Source organism: Erythrolamprus reginae, chromosome 1 (assembly GCF_031021105.1).
Source record: "Erythrolamprus reginae isolate rEryReg1 chromosome 1, rEryReg1.hap1, whole genome shotgun sequence".
In the NCBI taxonomy this organism is placed as follows: Eukaryota; Metazoa; Chordata; class Lepidosauria; order Squamata; family Dipsadidae; genus Erythrolamprus; species Erythrolamprus reginae.
This window is the reverse complement of record NC_091950.1, coordinates 156,971,311-156,992,986: the sequence shown is the minus strand read 5'-3', so window position 1 is coordinate 156,992,986 and position 21,676 is coordinate 156,971,311. Positions and strand designations below refer to the sequence as shown.

At 37.6% G+C, this 21,676-nt stretch overlaps 1 protein-coding gene across 1 annotated transcript in view; it reads left to right on the top strand.

Annotated features, from left to right (window-relative positions):
• The window catches only part of CLASP1 (cytoplasmic linker associated protein 1), a 273,270-nt gene that overhangs the window by 171,720 nt on the left and 79,874 nt on the right, over window positions 1–21,676 (top strand). Inside the window, exons 21-22 of the mRNA XM_070730165.1 lie at window positions 2,455–2,562; window positions 9,157–9,333. Of these exons, the coding sequence (XP_070586266.1) occupies window positions 2,455–2,562; window positions 9,157–9,333 (285 nt within the window). The remainder of the gene's footprint in view (window positions 1–2,454; window positions 2,563–9,156; window positions 9,334–21,676) is intronic.

Below are 21,676 nucleotides of genomic sequence, written 5' to 3'. Positions count from 1 at the left end.
ATGCCATGCAGTGGGAATATGATCTTGTGTTTATACACACCGAGCGACTGCTCTTCAGTTTCCGGTACTCCAGTGCACATGAAGACCATTGGAACCTGGAACAGCAATGGGTGACGGCTCCGCATTCCCAGAGAAATGGCTCTATGTGCCACTTTCGGCACACGTGCCATAGGTTCACCAGCATGAGTCTATAACATCAGTCAACATACAGTTGTGAACTTAACCATCCAAGTAGGGCTTGTGTGCAATATATTGAAACACATATATGGATACTATTATAAACCATTTTGGAATAAAGCTGGTTATTTTACTCCGCTCAGATTGATATTTGCAAATTATAAATAGATTCCCAAAACCAATACTTTGTATCTGATCACATATTTGGCTGAGAAGAAATCAGTAAGAATGATAGTAGAAAGAGACATGTGGCTTCATATTCCTAGCTTCGAGTTAAATACCAGTTGCATCTAACTGAAGGAACCTATCTACTGAGGGATATTCATTTTATTTATACATTCAATGTTTTTTAAAGCTATTTGGACATAATTTAAGCAGTGCTGATTTCTAATGAATGGTTCATGGTGTTGAGGGTTTTTGAATTATAATTACCATAATAAAACTGAAATAGTGCTGTGGGAGATTTAAAAAAAAAGGGTGATGACTGGTCTAGAGTCAGCTAGAGAAAATACTTGTGTAGCATGTCCATTATTCTAACAGAGTAACAGATTTAGCGGTACGTTCTAATATTAAACTGTACTGGATAAATTATTATTGGACATTGTATTCTTTACTTCTTTGTCCCTCATTTCTTTTAGATGAAAAGGCTATATCCAGTTTAGATAATAGTATGCTAACTAATTACATTATTTTAATATAATAAGTGAAGTTGCTTTTTTGACTTTGAAGGAAGAAATAGGCCTGTATGTTTTATTGTTCTTCATTTTTATTATAATTTTCAAGTGTCCTTTCCTAAACCAATTTACATCATTAATATGATATCATTCACAATACTAACTCCAAACTGTTTTAGACAGATAATTGTCAAGAGAACTAAAAATAAATGTAATGGAAAGTTTTTTAAAATTTATGTGACAGTCCCTAAAAGAAGACAAGATTTCAGCTAATTAAATAACTGTCCTATACTGATGTTTTTAATTGCCGTGTTATATATTCATGATTGGATTGGATTGGATTGGATTGAGTTGGATAGTATCCTACATAAAAGTAATGTCCACTTTATTGTGGAACAGATGTAATAGTGTGGCTACGTTCCTTATAGTTTTAAGTAATAGCAGAAATTTGAACATTCAAAAGGGTTCACAAACTTTTAAGCACCACTGTATTTCCTGATAGCGATGGCCAATAAAAGACTTTAGGAATCTTTTCCTGAAAACAAGGGAAACTCTTATAATCTGGTCAGGGTAGCTGCACAATTGGAGCACAATATGGTATCCATATGAATTGGCCTTATGCAGGTAGAGATGTATACACACTGGTCTTTCTCCATGTTAGCTAGAACTCTGATTAGTCTCATATAAAAGACCTCTTTATTATGATGCCTTCAAAAATGATTACTGGGAAACCTATCTGATGGATGACTTTGGCCTATGGAAGCACCAGAGAGCTTCATATAAATTAATTATAATAAATTATTATGTGATCTGCAGGGAAAGGAAGCTCTTTTTCTTGTCAGTAAAATAAGAGTCATGTTGCTTAATCCTGTTTAATATTAATTTGAAGATACTGCCATTCATTTTTTCTTAGCATATGTTCCTGTGGTTCTTTCCTTTTTACATTCACACCTATTTCTGTCTCTTTAATCCCTGCTTTGTCTTCTAGCTTTGTATTTGCCTTTATAACTTAAGCATTATGCAAGCCACAGAACTATACTTCTTCTCTTCCCCACCCCCCTTTTCCTGTTAGAACTGATGGAAATTTATTTCCATTTGTAGTGTGCTTTAAAAATAAAATTATTCTATTATATAATTCTTTTCCAGTGTGTTGAGTCTGGAGTTCCAAATGCATTAAAAAGATAAATAATTTGTAAGGCTGAGCATGATTCTAAACTGGTTTGGAAAATATTCTTTAGAAGTTATATGAACACAGTGTCTCTCTGCTTCTCATATGTGTTCAGAAGTCTGAATAAAATAGGAGTGCTTTAATGAACTTGTACAAATTCCCATCTACTTCTTCAGAATCATTTTAGAACCATGCCCAGCTTTAGTGATTGGTATATTTTGCACTAAGTAGCTAGCTTCCATTCTAATTAATGTATATAAATGAGGAAATAACATCCAATTCCTAATTCGAGGAATCCAGGTTCATCCTCTTGTTACAATTTTCTCATTTCAATCAGATTGCAGAAGTATTAACTGAGGTGTGAGTGAAAGAAAATTAACCACAATCAGGTTAAAGTTTAGCCGTCACTTTTATGTTCTTTTTTTCTTTCCTCAGGTCGAATTCGCACAAGGAGGCAAAGCTCTGGAAGCACCAATAGTATCACTTCATCACCTGCTGACACTCGAGGCCGCAGTCGGGCTAAAGTAGTTTCGCAGTCCCAGCGTAAGGAATCATTTAGTGTTCTATTGTGGGAAAGACTGTGTATTTTTCAAGTTTGTTTTTCTTGCCTACCTTATTTTCATATACATCAGTGTTTCCATTCAGTGCTATGAATATTCTTCAACTTTTGTTTTAAAAATTAATTCCTCCTGACAAATTAGGTATGATACATAGATTTAAAAAAAAAAACACCATTTGGGACTTAATTCCTCTGGATATTCATTGCTCTAAGTATACCTATGAAATAGCATAGTCCTAAAGTGAGTCATCCCGTGACTGGCCCTGATTTTACAACCAATAGTCATTAAATTAATCAAATGATAGTTAAGTGAATTACCGTATATACTCGAGTATAAGCCGACCCGAATATAAGCCGAGGCACCAATTTTTGCCACAAAAACTGGGAAAACGTATTGACCCGAGTATAAGCCGAGGTTAGAAAATGCAGTGGCTACTGGTAACTTATAAAAATGGAAAACAATAAAATTACATTAATTGAGACATGTTTTAGAATATTTATTTTAAAGAAAACCAGTAAACTAGCTCTGTAAATTTAAAAGAGGGTAAACAAATTAACAATATTAACAATAAATTAAAAAGTAAAAAAAGTAGCTCGATCAGGAACAAAGCTAAAACCTAAGAGTTAAAATCCTTCAAAACTGGATTCCTTCTCATCATTACTTGGATTTACATTATTGTTCTGTTTTTATATATGCTGTGAGCCACCCTGAGTCCTTGGAGAGGGATTGCATACAAATCCAATTAAATAAATAAATAAACAAACAAACAAACAAATAAGTGTATCCAAAGAAGAGCTTCAGCATTAGCTGCTGTGAGGTTATCAGCATAGAAAACCAAATAGATAGATAGATAGATAGATAGATAGATAGATAGATAGATAGATAGATATAGATAGAAAGATAGACAGACAGACAGAAAAATAGATAGATAGATAGATAGATAGAAATAGATAGATAGATAGATAGAAATAGATAGATAGATAGATATAGATAAAGATAGATAGACAGACAGACAGATAGAAAAATAGATAGATAGATAGATAGATATAGATAGAAAGATAGATAGATAGATAGACAGACAGACAGACAGATAGAAAAATAGATAGATAGATAGAAATAGATACAGATAGATAGATAGATAGATAGATAGATAGATAGATAGAAAGAAAAATAGTTAGATAGAAAAATAGATAGATAGAAATAGATACAGATAGATAGATAGATGATAGATAGATAGATAGATAGACAGATAGATATAAAGATAGACAGACAGATAGAAAAATAGATAGATAGATAGATAGATAGATAGATAGATAGATAGATAGATAGAAAGAAATAGATACAGATAGATAGATAGATAGAAAAATAGATAGATAGAAAAATAGATAGATAGAAAGATAGACAGATAGAAAAAGAATTCCTGTCTAGCTCTGCCTCATAACACATTATTAGATCCTATCCAAGCAAGGACAGCAACTACCACAAAATACCATTTTTTAAACAGTTTAAATCCTTTCAAAGGAGGGGGAGGAGAATCTGACAGCAGGGGGCCTTTTTAATCCGACTCACCATTGCAAATGGCTGCCTTCTTTGAGCTAGGGAGAGGAACTACGGCGTGCCAGAGGGAACAAAAGCTGGTGCCTCCTCGCTCTGGCTCAAGCAATGGCGCCCTCGTGTGGTGACTTTGTCAATGACCCGAGTATAAGCCGAGGCTGTGTTTTTCAGCCCATTTTTGGGGCTAAAAAACTCGGCTTATACTCGAGTATATACGGTACATGGTCATTAAACAAATTTGGCTTTCCCGATTAATATTGTTGGAAGCTACCTGAGGTCGCAAATAATGATCACATGACCAAGCTGCTGCAACTATCATAAATGTGAATCAGTTGCCAAGTACCCATATTGCAATCATGTGACTGTAAGGTGCTGGAACTGTTGTAACTACAAGGATGGGTAGTCTCTTTTTTCAACGCCATTATAATTTTGAACTATCATTAAATGAATGGTTGTAAGCTGACTACCTGTAGTACCTACACACACAGAGAGCGTGTTAGTATTCTATTTAACCCTGCTGTTCTGTTTAAAAAAAGTTACAAATCTTCTGTTCCCGGGTCACCCTGACCCGGACCGAAAACTCTTCATTTGCAGTGCTTATGTTTGGTCAATTTGAATACTTTTTTCACTTGGAAAGTAGTCTGAACATTTCTGCACACAATGATATGAAAATTGAACTGAAGAAATTAATCCTTATTGGTTTATTTTGCACATAAATATGCCTCCCCCCCCCCCAGTTTTTGTGAATTTTTTTTTAGGTTTATTGATAATTATGCCTGCAAAATACATTCTATTTTACTAAAGTTGGTGTGGGATTGGTAGCTTGAACATTTCTGAACATAATGATATGAAAATTGAACTGGAAAAATTGATGCATATTGGTTTATTTTGTTGATGAAATGCACGCCCCCCATTTTTTAAAAATAGTCTTCACTTTATGGATAGTTTTGCTAGCAAAATACATTCTATTTTACTAAAGTTGGTGTGGGATTGGTAGCTTGAACATTTCTGAACATAATGATATGAAAATTGAACTGGAAAAATTGATGCATATTGGTTTATTTTGCACATAAATGTATGCCTCCCCCCATGTTCAATTATTTCAATTTATATAAAAATTATGCTGTTAATTTCAAACTTACATACTTTTTTTTAGTAAAATGGATTTGTTTCATAAAATTAGTTTTCTGGCTACAATGTGGTTGATTTTCAAAAGGATATTCCAAATATTTCTAGCCAAATATGTATAAAAAGTGACAATAATGGCACACAGCAAGGCCGGGGTGGTGGTGGCCCTTTTGTGGCAAAAATAAACCAATAAGAACCATTTTTTCCAGTTCATTTATATTTTTCTTATATTCATAAATGTTCAATTTAGTATATCAAACCTTTTGGGGGAAAATTCCTTGGGGATTTGTAGCCTTAAAAAATAGAAATTGACACGAAATTCAGAAAGGATGGGGGGAGGTTTTTTTTGATCAAAATAAAAATATAAATCTCAATTTTTCCAGTTCAATTTTCATATCATTATGTTCATAAATGTTCAAACTAGTTTTCCAGTTGAAAAAGTTTTCAAAAAGACCAAATTCAAGTACCTAAAAAAAATCATTTTGGTCCGGGTCTATATGACCCGAACAGACTAAACGTGACTTTTTTTTTGCCCAGAAAAAAAAATTTCCCCCCACCCCCACCAATATTTTTTTGATGATCAGCATTGTTAAATTGAGTAAATGAATGCCTAAGATTTTAAAGAATATTTCGGATTTGGAGCATAAAAAAATAAAAAGTGAAAATGGTTGCAAGCAGCTGAGGGGGGGGGGGAAGGCCTTATTTCTGATGTTAAAAAACCAGTAAGAATCATTTTTTTCAGTTCCTTTATATTTTTCTTATATTCAGAAATGTTCAAGCTACCAATCCCACACCAACTTCAGTAAAATAGAATGCATTTTGCAAGCAAAACTATCCATAAATTGAAAAAACTTTCACAAAAACGGGGGGGGGGTGCATTATATCAGCAAAATAAACCAATAAGATTTACTTTTTTCATTTCAATTTTCATATCATTGTGTGCAGAAATGTTCAGACTACTTTCCAAGTGAAAAAAGCTTTCAAAAAGACCAAACATAAGCACTGCAAATGAAGAGTTTTCGGTCCGGGTCAGGGTGACCTGGGAACAGAAGATTTTTAACTTTTTTTGCCCAGCAAAAACTAAGCCCCCCACCCCCCCCAAAAAATTCTCATAGAGAGAACCCCTGAAATGATGAATAGTCATGAAATTTCAAGTTTCAGATATGCAGGGAAAATTTTTTACAGGGACTCAAACTTGGCTTCGGGTCAAATAGACCCGAAACAGAACAGCATTGATTTTCAATCTTTGTCACAAAAAAATGACTGAACTTTTCCTGTTAGGAAACAGTAATCTATAGGCCTTCAAAAAAGAATTCTGTGTTTCAAGTACTTTAAAAGCACTTAACAAAAAGAAAGCACTTTTGTCAATACAAAAAGATATTGACAAAATTGAACGGGTCCAAAGACGGGCTACAAGAATGGTGGAAGGTCTTAAGCATAAAACGTATCAGGAAAGACTTAATGAACTCAATATGTATAGTCTGGAGGACAGAAGGAAAAGGGGGGACATGATCGAAACATTTAAATATGTTAAAGGGTTAAATAAGGTTCAGGAGGGAAGTGTTTTTAATAGGAAAGTGAACCCAAAAACAAGGGGGCACAATCTGAAGTTAGTTGGGGTAAAGATCAAAAGCAACGTGAGAAAATATTATTTCACTGAAAGAGTAGTAGATCCTTGGAACAAACTTCTAGCAGATGTGGTTGGTAAATCCACAGTAACTGAATTTAAACATGCCTGGGAGAAACATATATCCATTGTAAGATAAAATACAGGAAATAGTATAAGGGCAGACTAGATGGACCATGAGGTCTTTTTCTGCCGTCAGTCTTCTATGTTTCTATGTTAACATTTTAGGTATAGGAACTATATTTTGTAAATTTTGTGATTCTAATCCTAAAAATAGTGTAGTATAATTTTTTTCTTTCCTGTTTGAAAAGGAAATGCTGTCAGTATGTAATTACTTAAAGGCTAAGCACAAAAAGAACTAGATGAAGAATTTTGAATCTTTTCAAGAGAAAGGAAAAAAAATATATGAAGAGACTAATATTTTTCATTTGCTTCTAATCTGAGAGCCACTTCACATATTAAATGCTTTGAGTCAGATAAAGTGTTTTTAGACGTCGCTAAAACTGCAAAATCATGAATAATACTTTGAAATAAAGCCAGTCAAAAGATTCTTCCCATTTTTGACTTCCACTTTCAGCACTCTATACATGATTAAAGGCAAATAAAAATGCTGAACCTTATACTTTACATTGAAACTAATATTTTACTTGTTTCTACAGTGCAGTGTAGCAAAAGATTTAAACGCTTGATAAAGATAGCTTTGTTAGAACTAACAAACTTGTTTTCTCAATCCCCAAATGTCTATGTGCCGTAATCCAAAAACTGACATTCAATTTTTTTAGCATTATTAATTGTTCTGTGTATGTACCTAAGTATACTATTTGTCCCAATTGAAATGGCTGTGAGTGAATAATATTTCTGACACATATTTTATCTTTAAAAAATAATATAATAAATCATATCAGAAACAGGAGCTGTTTAATAGATAGAATGCTAGGTTTAAGGTGACTGATGCTTGTTTTGTTTTGTTTCTAACCTCTATATTATCTGGTCATTCTGCATTATAAGCACAGCCCTTGTAATATTTGCTTTGTTTTTCTGTGACATCATTGTCTATTCTGCAACACTGCATTGATAGGATTGCTATCCAAAGATAGTAATGTTACTTGTTTGTCCCATCAGGAATAAAATTAGAATTACATTTTATTCCACTCTAAATAGTTATTTACTACTTGGCAGAAATGTTTTCATGAGTCGTCTTGACACACACTAATCCATAATAAAATGTGAGCAGTGATGTGCTAGTCAAAAAGGAGTTTGTATGTAAATAACCATGCTTCTTGAACTCTGTATTGTCTTGCTTTCTCTGTTTCACTTTCTACCTGTCCTTTCGTCTATTGTCATAATCCAGGATCCAGATCAGCTAACCCTGCAGGTGGTAAGAAACACCTTTTTGGTTTTCACTCTGTTTACATATCTGTACTGTCTCTCATGCTACTGTTTTTAACTGATTCAGTGTCTGAAAGTCTAGTATTCCCAGAGGCTTAAAAACACCCCTAATGTTGTTAAAATGAAAGCTTAGCTAGGAAAACGTACCCGTGTGTAAATTCAGTGAGCAAAGGGGCTAATTCCTAGGGAACAGGGTGCTAGGATTGTAAATTTGAAGAACAGAAAAAGGATTTGAAGATGTCTTTAAATGTTTATGGAGATGTTTTAAGTGAAACAAGGACAAGCCTGACATGCTAGTTTTGAAACTAGAGAACTTCAAAGATAGGTTTTCGTAACACAAATTGTCTTGTGACAAAAGCAAAAATTCCGCTGGGTGACTGTCACTATCACTTGAATGATTACTTGAATTTGAATGCCTTTTGTTGGGGGGTGGGGGCAATTGCACAGTCAGTGTTATGGTTGGAAGAGAAAAGAAAATTTCAAAAAAATGTGCTTGCATGGGAAAAAAACAAACAATGAGACAGAGAAATTGTGTGTATGTATGTATGTGCATTTGTGTGTGAGAGAGTGCCCGTGCAAATGAGTTCATCAGTTGCTTCTGTATGAAATATAGCTTATTGGTAATGGCTGATCCTATTTGATCATTTTTAAGGTAAGTAGTATCATTCAAGGTTCATTCATCATCAACACTTATTATTGTTAATTTATGTTGTTAACTTCCCTTTTAAACTTATCACCTTGAAGAATTTCTGTATCCCGTTTCATTTTTAATTTACTATTAATTAAACTGAATTTTTAAAAATACATTTAGTAAATTTAATCGTTTGAAATATTCTGAAGACTTAAGAGCATTTACCTATTTTTTTTAATTTTTTGTAGCTGGTAGTCGATCCAGCTCTCCTGGCAAGCTGTTGGGAAGTGCATATGGTGGGCTTAGCAGTGGAACAACTAGAGGACACCCAGTGCCAACGCCCTCCTCATCTACTGACAAACGCAGTAAAGTCCCTCGAAGCCAGGGCTGCAGCCGAGAGACCAGCCCTAGCAGGATAGCTCTAGGTAAGAATTTTCTTGGCTGCAATATGAAGCCAAGAGGGTGATTTTTTATTTCTCATGCTGATTGGCCAAAATAATTTTTGAAATAAATTACAGTTTTGCTATAATGATTTCATGGTTACGGTTTTCTGCTGAGTTTGTTAATAGCACAATAGGCCAACAGAGCAGATAAAGTTATCAGTGGCGTTAACATAAATAGTTGATGCTTATTGTTTTCACTAGAAAGGAACTGTTTTCTAATTAAACAACTTATTGTTTTAATTAGAAAACAGTTCTTTCTTCAGATATGTTTTGTTTCCATTTTCATTTGGCATGGTTCAGTGCCATTTGATGATACCAAATGTATTGTCTTACAGATATAATACAAGCTTCTCTCCTTTAACCCTCCCTTTACTGCTCTGTTGTTGTTTCTCTGATCAAAAATTATATCTATTGCTTTTAGGTTAAATACCAAACTTCATATCTAATGAACTTGTTAGTACTACATAGATATGTGACTGAACTCGAAGAACTGTTCTGTCAATGGATAAATTAATTATGCAAAAATGTCCAACTTCATATTATTAATATAAAATGACAGATTAGAACCTCCAGTCTTATTTTAGAGGTTGACATTAGAAATTGCAGTTGAGATACGCCAATTCAGATTTGGAAACTGAGGCCTTCTAATAAGCAAGCAAGGCATTTAAATGTAGCAGCTTTAAAATATGTTCTCTCGGTTTCAGCAGCAAAAAGGTGTGGAAAGGCACACAAAGAAAATAAAAAGGATGCGGGGGAATGTGAGAAGAAAAAGCATTTGAAGCTTGCATCAGAGAAGGAAAATGAAAATAATCTCATAGACATTTGCACAAATAGGCAGGCAGAATATACATGGAGGAGAAAATAAGACAGTTATATCATAGATATGCTTCAGAAAAGAATAAGTGGACATAGCACCACTGGTCAGTGAAGTCATTCACCACTTTGTGGTTTTCAAAAGAGTTTTCAACCTTTATGGCACAATATCCCCTATAATAATAATTTTATATGAGCCGAACTCTGTGAATTTCACTGGATTTAAGACCATGGCAAGAAATAAATATATTATTTATTCTCAATAGTTAATCATTGTCTAAATAGCACAAAAGGTCTCAAATGAAATCTCAACCATGCAGCCTTCTGCAGACAAAGTGGGAGCAAAGCATAGATTTGGTTTGGAAGGGTGTAGGCCTGGTTTACAAAAGCAAATGCTGAAGTAGTACTTGGAGCAAGTTCTGACAATTCTCCTGCTTTGCCTGACCTGTCAAAACATCTACCCATTTTGTCTAGATTAGCCCACAACTAGCAAGGAGCATAGCCAAGGAAGCTGATGATGCTTCCCTTTGATGCTTCACAGTATCCTTAAAACATAATGATTGACACAAGAAAGCTAATTTCAGTGAACTAGAAACATGTTGTAGGGTTGGGTTTTTTTGAGCTAAATATCTTTATGTGGAAGGAAAGAAAATATTTCAACAGAAAGTATACATATTTAAATACAGCCTGAGATTGTTCCCCCTCCTTTTAATTAGTATGGAAATAGAGCTCATTAGCCAGGTTAAGGACTTATTTAAAGGACAATTTATATATATATTCCAGAAACTGCGTATATATGCAGTTGTACCACTCAAATGAAAATAAACATATTCTTTTCCATAGACCATCTTTTCTAAAAATCATTTTGATTTACATTTATTTTTATATCGCAAAGGTTAATCTAGAGCCATCTCTAGGAGAGACACTTCTGCTCTTATGCTGCTCATATTTTCTATGTATAATTCCTAAATGTGTGTTCATTTTTAACACAACTCGGCATTCCAGGCTTATCTTTATCTATGGTGAATAAGCAGCTTTTTTGCATCTGTACATGTGATCAAGCAATACCAAGTAACAAAGGATAGCTTATTGTGGTCTTTGAAATGTGAAAGTGATCTCTTGCTTCCAGGGGATTCAAAACTGTGAATGAAAACGTTATTTGGAACTGTTTTACTAACTTGGTTGGTTTGGTAGCAGTAAAGCATAAGGACCTCAAATCCCAGCAGCATGCTGTACTGTTTCTACCTACCTATAGTTAATTTTTTCTATCTGCATGAAGAGAGAAACAAATAAGTTATATACTTCAAGCATGTTGCCTTTTTACAGTTAACCAAAATAAACCGGGAATCTTCTGTGGAAACATTTATTTCTTTATTGCAATAACGTATATATGGTCTAGTCATCAAAACCTGGCAGCCTATGATATTAAAGCCCTACCACATGGAGTTTAAAACAGTATATAAGAAATCACTAGTAAAGGACAAAAGCTTTGAGAGGAAATTGGCTGAGAAATAAAATACCTGGAAAAAAATAGTTTGTCCATGACTTCCAACTTCACTGTTTTCTTCCTGCCATATGGGGAACAATAGGCCTGGTCATTAGAAGGTACTTGTAGAATATTAACACTGCCTCCCCAGTCCTGCCTTGGAATCAAAGCAAGTAAGCTAGATATAGATTTTGAGTAGATATACTCTCAGTGGTATGTTGCTGATTGTCACCAGCAGATCATGGGGAAGCACATAGACCATTGAATAACGTGGCCTGATTGAAACATTTTCTACTCCACACTCACAAACATATACTCTTTCCCAGGCACAAACAGATGGGACTTCGTTCATTTTCTTATTTTATTTCCACTTTCACATCAACATTATGACAGGCAGTATATGACAAATGCTGTCCCATCTCTCTTAGAATTCTAAGAAGTTAATGGTGCAGTCAATTGGTTTTTCATTTGCCAATCATCATGCAGTTTCAGCTTTTAGATGATTGGTTCATTAATGGGTAGAGTAATTAATGGGACAGATTTATGAAAGTGAATTAAACAACAGTTTGTACACTATTCAGACCATATTTCTTATTCTTATTGAAAAGTTTCATACTATGGTATATAATTGCTTTCAGGCAGAAATACGAATGCACACCAGGGGTATTCATCATTATTTCGGAACAAGTGCTGCCTGAAAGATTAAGTCTCTTTTCCAGGGTGATGGCCTTTTAAAATGCCATTCTTTTAATTTTTAATATTTATGTAGCATATTTTTTAGAGTGTAAGACGCACCTTCCCCCCAAAAGTGGGTGAAAATTTAGGTGCATCTTACAGACTTAAATAGGTGTTTGGGGGCTCCTGGGCCCTCCGCACATTTTCTGGCACTCTGAAGGCCAAAAATGACAAGTTTTCGACAAAAACGTGCCAGGTGAAACATTGCAGAATGCTTTTGGGGAGGGCAAAAACGTGACACGCGGAGGCCCAAAACTTAATTTTTTTCTTACCTTGCTCCTGTAAATTTAGGGGTGCATTTTATAGTCCGAAAAATACAATATTTGCCATGATTATAGTCTATTGAACAAATCCATGCCTAGAGGAGTCTGCTGTCTAAAATTTTTGTCAGAGGGCAGGAGAAATATAGGAAGGAGTAAAAGAGGTAGAAAACACAAATGTGAATAAAAGTTTTTGTTTTTTTTAAAACTGTGTATATGTCCTGATATGGATTAGTAATTTTTATGGGAAAATTCAAATATTGACTCCCTGAACCTGGTTTTGACTTTCTCTTAAGAAAGAGAACCTCTAAAAGTAGACGTAATTATGGCTGCAAAAGAGAAATTTTTTAAAAACAGTCATAATAACACTATGAACCAAAGAAGAATATAAAATAAGTTGAATACAAATAGTATGTTCATTTTGACATTCTGCAGAGTAAAATATCCTATTTGTCATCTAATTATTATGAGTCTGTATAAAAATTACATAAATGTGTTAAATTTCCATTGCTCATTCCCCATTAGAATCATTTATTTACCCCTCTAAAACAGAGTCAATCTTTCTTTCCTCATATTTTCTCTTTTCCTTCCCTCATTCTCCTCCCCTCCCCTTAAGTGGAATTAAGTAAATTGATATTATTGTAAGCCTGTTTTCCCAAATAAGTTTTTCTGGCCTGTTATAAATAGAGCAAGGCTCTTTGAAGGGTCAGAACATCTGAGATGTTCTTGGGCAGGTTTAGCATATATCACAGTTTATACATAACAAATCAGATTGGCAGCTGTCCGGGATTTTTACTAATGTCAGTAATGACCAAAACTGTTAATTTATTGTCTGAGCGTTGTACCTTCGTTAAACTTGTGTTCACCTTCTCTGAAACTCTCCATGCTGCATGCTAGCACGGAGCAGCCGTATCCCCCGACCCAGCGTGAGTCAGGGGTGCAGCCGCGATACCAGTCGTGAGAGCAGCCGAGATACAAGCCCTGCTCGGGGCTTTCCTCCACTTGGTGAGTACCTGTAGGCACTAGAGCTTCTAAGGTCCACCCCTCCTCTTTCTTGCTGGCTAGTCGATGTACCTCTGAGTGGAATGGGCTTGTTATTCTCTTCATTTTTTTAAATCCTTAACCTTCCCCCTTTCTGATCTTCTTGTTTATTCTGTTCATTTCTGCATGCTTAAATCCTGCTTTCCTTTACTAGGAAAACCCATAGTTTTGAAATGCTTTTGATAATCTCCAATTTTTGCGGGGACATGCACTTGGGCGCCATTGGTCTTGACAAAAGCAGCTATTGTGAAGGCTACATCAGGGAAAATTGATGCTACTGGAAAGCATGACATGCCTTTTTTGATCCAATGCAAAATGGGCATCCGTTGGAGAAAATTTAGAAAATGTGCTTATTATATACCTTTTAAATTTGCATTGTATTCTTAGGTCTGAGTGCATGCCATATACAGAATAACGTTTTCTAAGCCCCAGGTATACTGAGAATTTCTTTTATGCAAAAAAGCTTGTTCCTTAATTCATAGAGCTTAATTTTTATTTATGCAGTACAGAAACTTAACCATCTCTCTTGGTTTTTAAATTTATGATCCAGCCACTGTAATTCATAGTGCTTCTTTGTATATAAAGAATTATTATTTTAATAATAATTTTTTGAATTATTATTAAAATAATTTCATATTTTGAAGAAAACATTTTTAAAGTTGGGCGATCTGAACTCTTGAAAATTGTGAAAGCATCTGTAAGACTGCTTCAATTCAATTATATTTCTATTTTCCCCACATTGTATTTATAGAGAGAGGGGGAGAAAGAGAGAGGGGGATGGGGAGAGAGGGAGGGAGGATACTTGAGATGTAGGAAAAAATCTTACTGTTCATGAGGGTCATAGGGCCTAGTTTTAACATGTAATTTAGTGATTTATTAATTAATTAAATTATTCACCATCCATCTTGCTATTCTGTGATTGTGGAGAAGCCAGAGCTAGAGCAGAAGGGAAAAATACTATGAGGCTTCTGAGTTATTACTTATTTCTTTGTTTTTCTTTTTTCCTGTTAGAAAACCTAGAGTCTCAATAATGTCCTATATATTTAGCTAGAAGACCAGACAGAACAAAATGGACCATATAACATTACTGAACTCTAATTCTGCATAGATGGACACAATGGCCCAGAAGTTAAAGATGCTGAGCATGTCAGCTTGAAAACAGATAAACCATGTTTAAGCATTGAGTGATGGGGTGAGCTTCTGTTACTTGCTCCAGCTGGGAAGACAGTATTCTGTGCACTTGGCATATAATCATGTTGGCCACATGATCCCAGAAGTGTTTTGGGACAATTCTAACTCTCTTGGCTAAAAAGGGACATGAGCACTGCCCTCTAGATTCAGACATGACTGGAAAGGGGGAAAACCTTTAGTAATTTTGCATATGGATAAAAAGCAAAACTACGTAATGATAGTCATTATTAATTTATAATGAGTTAATCTAACTCACCCACCGGTGGCTGTTAAATTTACAAAGCAAAAGAATCCATACTTGGGACAACTTGATTTTAAGGCTCCAATCCTCCCCTGCGGGGAGGCGGAACTGATTAGGTAGTTCCACTCCAGGCACCTGATGGACACAGAGGGCTTTTAGATGGCGCTTGGAGTTTTGCCAGATTTGCTTGTACACAGTTCGCCAGAGTCCCTTGCTGTGGCCTGGAATACGGCAGCAGCGGGGGCCCTTGACCGGATTGTGCCGTTGCGACCACTCTGTGGCAGTAGATCCCGAAGAGCTCCCTGGCTTACCAAGGAACTCCGGGGGATGAAACGGCAGAAGAAATGTCTAGACATGCAGTGGAGGAAAAGTAAATCTGAATCCGACTGAACACTTTAAAGAGCTTGTATTAAGTGGCGTTCAAAGTGGCAAAGGAGGCAACTCCCTCCTTAACCAGGAGGGAGTTGATGAGCCCTTATAGGGTAGTGCTGAGGACTTTCATATATTTTTTGCTGATAAAATCGCTTGTATCCAGACAGACCTTGACTCCAATTGGAATGCAGTGTCAGCTGACAACGAATCAGTCGAGATGACAGGGGCCTGTCCTAGTCCATCTGTATGGGGGGAGTTTGACCTGGTGACACCTGATTAAGTGGACAAGGCCATGGAAGCTGTGAGCTCCACCATCTGTTTGTTGGACCTGTGTCCCTCCTGGCTGGTTTCGGCCAGCAGGGAGTTGACATGGAGCTGGGTCCAGGAGATTGTCAACACTTCTCTGAGGGGGTGGTCCTTCACGGCTCCCTACAAGGAGGCACTTCTACGCCCTCTCCCCAAGAAGCCTTCCCTGCACCCAGCTATATTTAATAACTATCATCCAGTCTCCAACCCTCCCTTTATGGGGAAGGCTGTTGAGAAGGTGGTGTCGCTCCAGCTCCAAAGGTCCTTGGATGAAGCCGATTATCTGAGCCCTCAATAGTCAGGATTAAGGCCCGGCTACAGCACGGAAGCTGTTTTGGTTGCGCTGATGGATGATCTCTGGGCCTAGGGGAAGAGCCTTCTCTGTGGGGGAGCCAGTCCTCTGGAATCAGCCCTCCCCCAGAGATTTGCACTGCCCCCACCCACCTATATCGCCAGGCTTGGGGCAATTAGGCTTCAGCCCCCTGACCAATGAAATGAGATACGTTGTATGACTGAACTAGTATGATTGTTTTTAAATATTGGACTTTTAAACTGTAATTTTAAATTTAATTAGATTTGCCTTGGTGTTGTATTGTTATATTACATGCTGTGAGCCGCCCCGAATCCTCAGAGAAGGGCAGCATACAAATCTAATTAATAAATAAATATTTATACAAGAAACACCCCTGATTTGGTGGTGGGGTGTGAATGTTTTTTCTGGTGGTGTGCACAAAGCACCTGTTTTATGTTGTGTGTGTATTTATATTTGAAAAAACCAATAAAAATATTTATTCAGCATGGAAACTGCTTTGGTCGCGCTGATGGATGATCTCTGGCGGGCCCGGGACAGGGGTTTATCCTCTGTCCTGGTGCTTCTTGACCTCTCAGTGGCTTTCGATACCATCGATCATGGTATCCTTCTGCGCCGAGTGGAGGGGTTGGGAGTGAGAGGCACTGTTTTACAGTGGTTCTCCTCCTACCTCTCTGGTCGGTCGCAGTCAGTGTTAGCAGGGGGGCAGGGGTTGACTCCTAGTCCCTACCTTGTGGGGTTCCTCAGGGGTCGGTTCTCTCCCCTCTGCTGTTTAATATCTACATGAAACCGCTGGGTGAGATCATCCAAGGGTATGGGGTGAGTTACCATCAGTACGCTGACGACACTCAGCTGTACATTTCCACCCCATGTCCACTCAGCGAAGCAGTGGAAGTAATGTGCTGGTGTCTGGAGGCTGTCAGGGTCTGGATGGGTGCCAACAGGCTCAGACTCAATCCAGACAAGATGGAGTGGCTGTGGGTACTGCCTCCCAAGGACACGTCCATCTGTCTGTCCATCACCTGGGGTGAGGAATTATTGACCCCTTCAGAGAGGGTTCGCAACTTGGGCGTCCTCCTCGATCCACAGCTAACTTTAGAACACCATCTTTCAGCTGTTTCGAAGGGGGTGTTTTCCCAGTCCGCCTGGTGCACCAGTTGCGGCCCTATTTGGACAGGGAGTCTTTGCTCATGGTCACTCATGCCCTTATCACCTCGAGGTTCGACTACTTCAATGCTCTCTACATGGGGCTACTTTTGAAGAGTGTTCGGAAACTTCAACTCGTCCAAAATGCAGCTGCGTGAGCAGTCTTGGGCATTCCAAGAAATGCCTACATCTCGTCATCACTCTGCGGACTGCATTGGCTACCAATCTGTTTCCGGGCACAATTCAAAGTATTGGTTATGACGTATAAAGCCCTTCATGGTATAGGACCAGATTATCTCCGAAGACCGCCTTCTGCCGCACGAATCCCAGCGACCGGTGAGATCCCACAGAGTTGGCCTCCTTAGGGTCCCGTTGACCAAACAATGTCGGCTGGTGGGACCTAGGGGAAGAGCCTTCTCTGTGGGAACCCCGACCCTCTGGAATCAGCTGCCCCCAGAGATTTGCACTGCCCCCACCCTCCTCGCCTTCCGAAAGAGCTTAAAAACTCCGCCAGGCTTGGGACTTTTAGATCTTCCCCCTGATCAATGAATGTTTTAAGTATGAAGTGTTGAATGATTGGTTCGATAGGTTTTACTTTCTTTTAATTGAATTGAAGGGTTGTTTTTAATGTAATATTAATTGGATTTATATTGTTCTGCTTTTGTATATGCTGTGAGCCGCCCCAAGTCCTCGGAGAGGGGCGGCATACAAATCCAATTAAATAAACAAAAATAAATAAATAAATAAATAAATAAATAAATTAGATAAATAAATAAATAAAAAACAGTGTTGCTCCACCCCCACCCCCAAAGTCATAGATGAGCAATTTATGGAATCAAGCCTGAACCTCGAAGTTTTAATGGGATATAAAGTGTGTGAATTGTTTTGCTTGTGAATGGATTAGGATTTTTTTGGTATTCCTCCCCCCCCCCCCACACACACATGTACACATACACAAATATACTTTAGTTAACTGAAGTATGTGCATTTTGAAGTTCTGCTATATTTTTCTTGTGTTTCTTTCCTGAAAATAGATGGAGATAGTTCTAGATGTGCAATCCCAAAATGATTTGGGATTGCATCTAAACCAGTGTTTCCCAACCTTTTTTGAGCCGCGGCACATTATTCGTATTTTCAAAATCCTGGGGAACACTGAAAGGGGGGGGGGGCGGGCTAAAGAAAAGTTTGGACAAAAAAACCCTCTCTCTTCCTCCCTTTCGCTCTATTTCTCCCTCTTTCTCTCTTTTCCTTCCTTCCCTTCATTCTCTCTCTCCATCCCTCTTTCTTTCTTTCTTCCTCTCTTTTTTGCTCTCTTTCTCTCTCCCTCCTTCCCTTCCTCTATGTCTTTCTCTCTCCCTTGCTCTCTCTCTCTGTCTCTCTTGCTATCTCTTTCTTGCTTTTTTCTCTCTCTCTTGCTCTCTCTCTCTCTTTCACTGTCTTGCTATATGTCTCTTTCTTTCTCTTTGCCTCTCTTGCTATCTCTCTTTCTCTCTCTGTCTCTCTTGCTATGTCTCTCTTTCTTTCTCTTTCTCTCTCTCTCTGTGCCTCTCTTGCTAAGTCTCTCTTTTTCTCTTGCTATGTCTCTCTTTCTTTTTCTCTCTCTCTGCCTCTCTTGCTATGTCTCTCTTTCTCTCTCTCTTTCTCTATCTCTCTTTCTCTGCCTCTCTTGCTGTCTTTCTTTCTTGCTGTGTGTCTCTCTCTCTCTGCCTCTCTTGCTATGTCTCTCTTTCTCTCTCTTTCTCTATCTCTCTTTCTCTGCCTCTCTTGCTGTCTCTCTTTCTTGCTCTGTCTCTCTTTCTCTGCCTCTCTTGCTATGTCTCTCTTTCTCTCTCTCTCTGCCTCTTATATGTCTCTCTTTCTTTCTCTCTCTCTCTCAGCTGACTGCAAGCGGGAGCCCTGACGGCGGCAGCTGGACGTGGTGCTGGACACCGTATATGCCAGGCACGCAGCGCCAGCATGTACGACGTCCAGCAGAACGTCCAACCGCCACCGTCAGGGCTCCCACTTGCAGTCAGCTGAGAGAGAGCGAGAGAGCGCTCCCTCTCGCCGCCGCCATCTCCCCCGACTGCCTGCGGCCGCTGCGGCCACCCCCCCCGCTCCCATCGGACACTTGCCGTCGACGAAAGAGGAGCTCCAGCTGGGCGGGGCGCTGCCGGTACTTCCGTCCTGGGGCTCCCGCTCGCAGCTGTCCCCCGCCTCCTGCTCGATGCCGCGGTTTTCGGCGCTCTCCTGCTGGGCCCCAAAGAAAGAAGGCGGGAAAAAGGTGCGAAGAATGGAGCTCTCCTTCTTCCTGCCTTCTTTCTTTGGGGCCCAGCAGGAGAGCGCCGAAAACCGCGGCATCGAGCAGGAGACAGCTGCGAGCGGGAGTACCGGCAGCGCCCCGCCCAGCTGAAGCTTGGCGGCACACCTGGCCATGTCTCGCGGCACACCAGTGTGCCGCGGAACACCGGTTGGGAAACGCTGATCTAAACCAACAGTTTCAATGTAAATAAATAAATAAAAATTATAAAAACTTGAGTTAGCTAAGGCCCACAGGGGATTATTTTAAAATCTGTTACAGAATGCAGAGGAATATCTCACTTTTCCTTGCTGCTATAAAAGAAAGGGTGAAGGCTTCTTACTGCTGCTATTATGAGCCGGAATGAAGAACCTGTGCCCAAATATAAGATGTTTCATCTTTGAGCATGCTTGCTGCAACCACTGAAAGATAAATTGGTAGTTAATGCAGATTCCCTATTTCTGTTTTACTAGACATTAAGCCTATTTGATGTATTGAAGGTATTAATTTTAATGTTTTAAAGGCATCCTAAAAGTGTGTGATGCTAATGGAATACGTGGCTGAGATTTCAGCTTTAGTATTGTATTTATTATTAAATAATAATAAATTAATTTACTTTTATTTCATTCCTTTGACTACATTTTATGAATTGGATCTATCTCATAAAATCCATGAAACAAAATATCTAATATGGATTTTCTTCAGCTTCAGGACACTTAAAATTGTAAATTTTGTCCTTGGTGTGTGTGTGTGGGGGGGGGGGGGTGTAATCCAGATTTTAGGAAGACTAAATTTAGTTTCAATAGGGATTCATCTAATACTGGATTGCCAAGAAATATTGAAGAATATTTACCAAATTTTCCTGGATATTTAAAAATCTTGAATATTTTTATTGTTTCCTCTTCTATCAGAAAGTATGTACTGGTCAATAGGTCAGTTATAGCTTCGGCTCTGACCAATTACCACCTAAGGAGAACCAGAAGTTCATTTATTTCCCATCCCATTCAGTTTTAATAGCTGATAATTATTTATTTATTACTTAGATTTGTATGCCGCCCCTCTCCGAAGACTACGAATTACAAATAGCCAAGCACATATTAATAAAAACTACTAATATTAATAGAGAGTGATTCATGATTACTCTCACAGTTGTCAATAACTTCTCAGAATCTACTTCTAGCATTATTCCAACTTCACTGTTATTAGCTAGCATTTTATTATATAATTCAAAAAATTGTGGATTGTTTTATTTTTAAACAAATTCCCGGTCCTTTTGTTTTTAACTCTGGATGATTCAGTGCAAAATATGCCCATGAAACTATGATAGGCTGCAAACTCCATTGAAGATTTCTAAATGCTTTAATTAACAATGACTGCACTATTCTCCCTAGGATGGGGAGAGAGAAGCCATGAGCGGGTAGTCACTTTGTCCTTCCGGTCTTGAGACTGAGTATTTCATCTTTTTAATCACGCCTTCTCCCAGCGTATAATTTTCTATCTAGATGATTGAGATAAATGCTGCTATAAGCGAAGTCAGATGATATCACCTAAGCTTGTAAGACTGGTATATATAGAACAGCACCAGTTCATTTTAAAAAAATAATAATTTATTTTTCAGAAAAAAAGAAGGAAAGAAATAATTAATAAATAATTCCTTCAAAATACTAGCAATTTTAAAACGGTTAGTAGGAAATAAAAGTTTGAGAACCATGAATCTGTTGAATAAAGAGATGGTTCAAAAATAATGGAGCTTCTGCATCTTCAGGCTTTTTTGCTGATGCTTCTTGATTAGCAAAGTTTTTTCATTGTGCTTCTCCCTGCATGTGTATGTATTTATGGCTGTGCCCAATTCACCCAAAGAAATCATAAATTATAGAATTATCTACATTGCATAGAAACCTTCCAGGGTTTCAACATGATTTGCTTGTCCTCAACCTGCAAATGTTGCAATTGATTTGACTTCAAGAATGCAATTTAGTCTTTTTATAGGAGCAATTTGTGCTTCGTTTCCTAGGTTCATTAGAAATATCTTCTTTATAATTCTTCAGTTCAACCCCAGAATTAAAATAACAGTCTTACGTGGTTTCCTGTTGAACAAGTTATTTCTTTTTCTCCTTAATTATATGCTATTACTATGTTTTCCTCC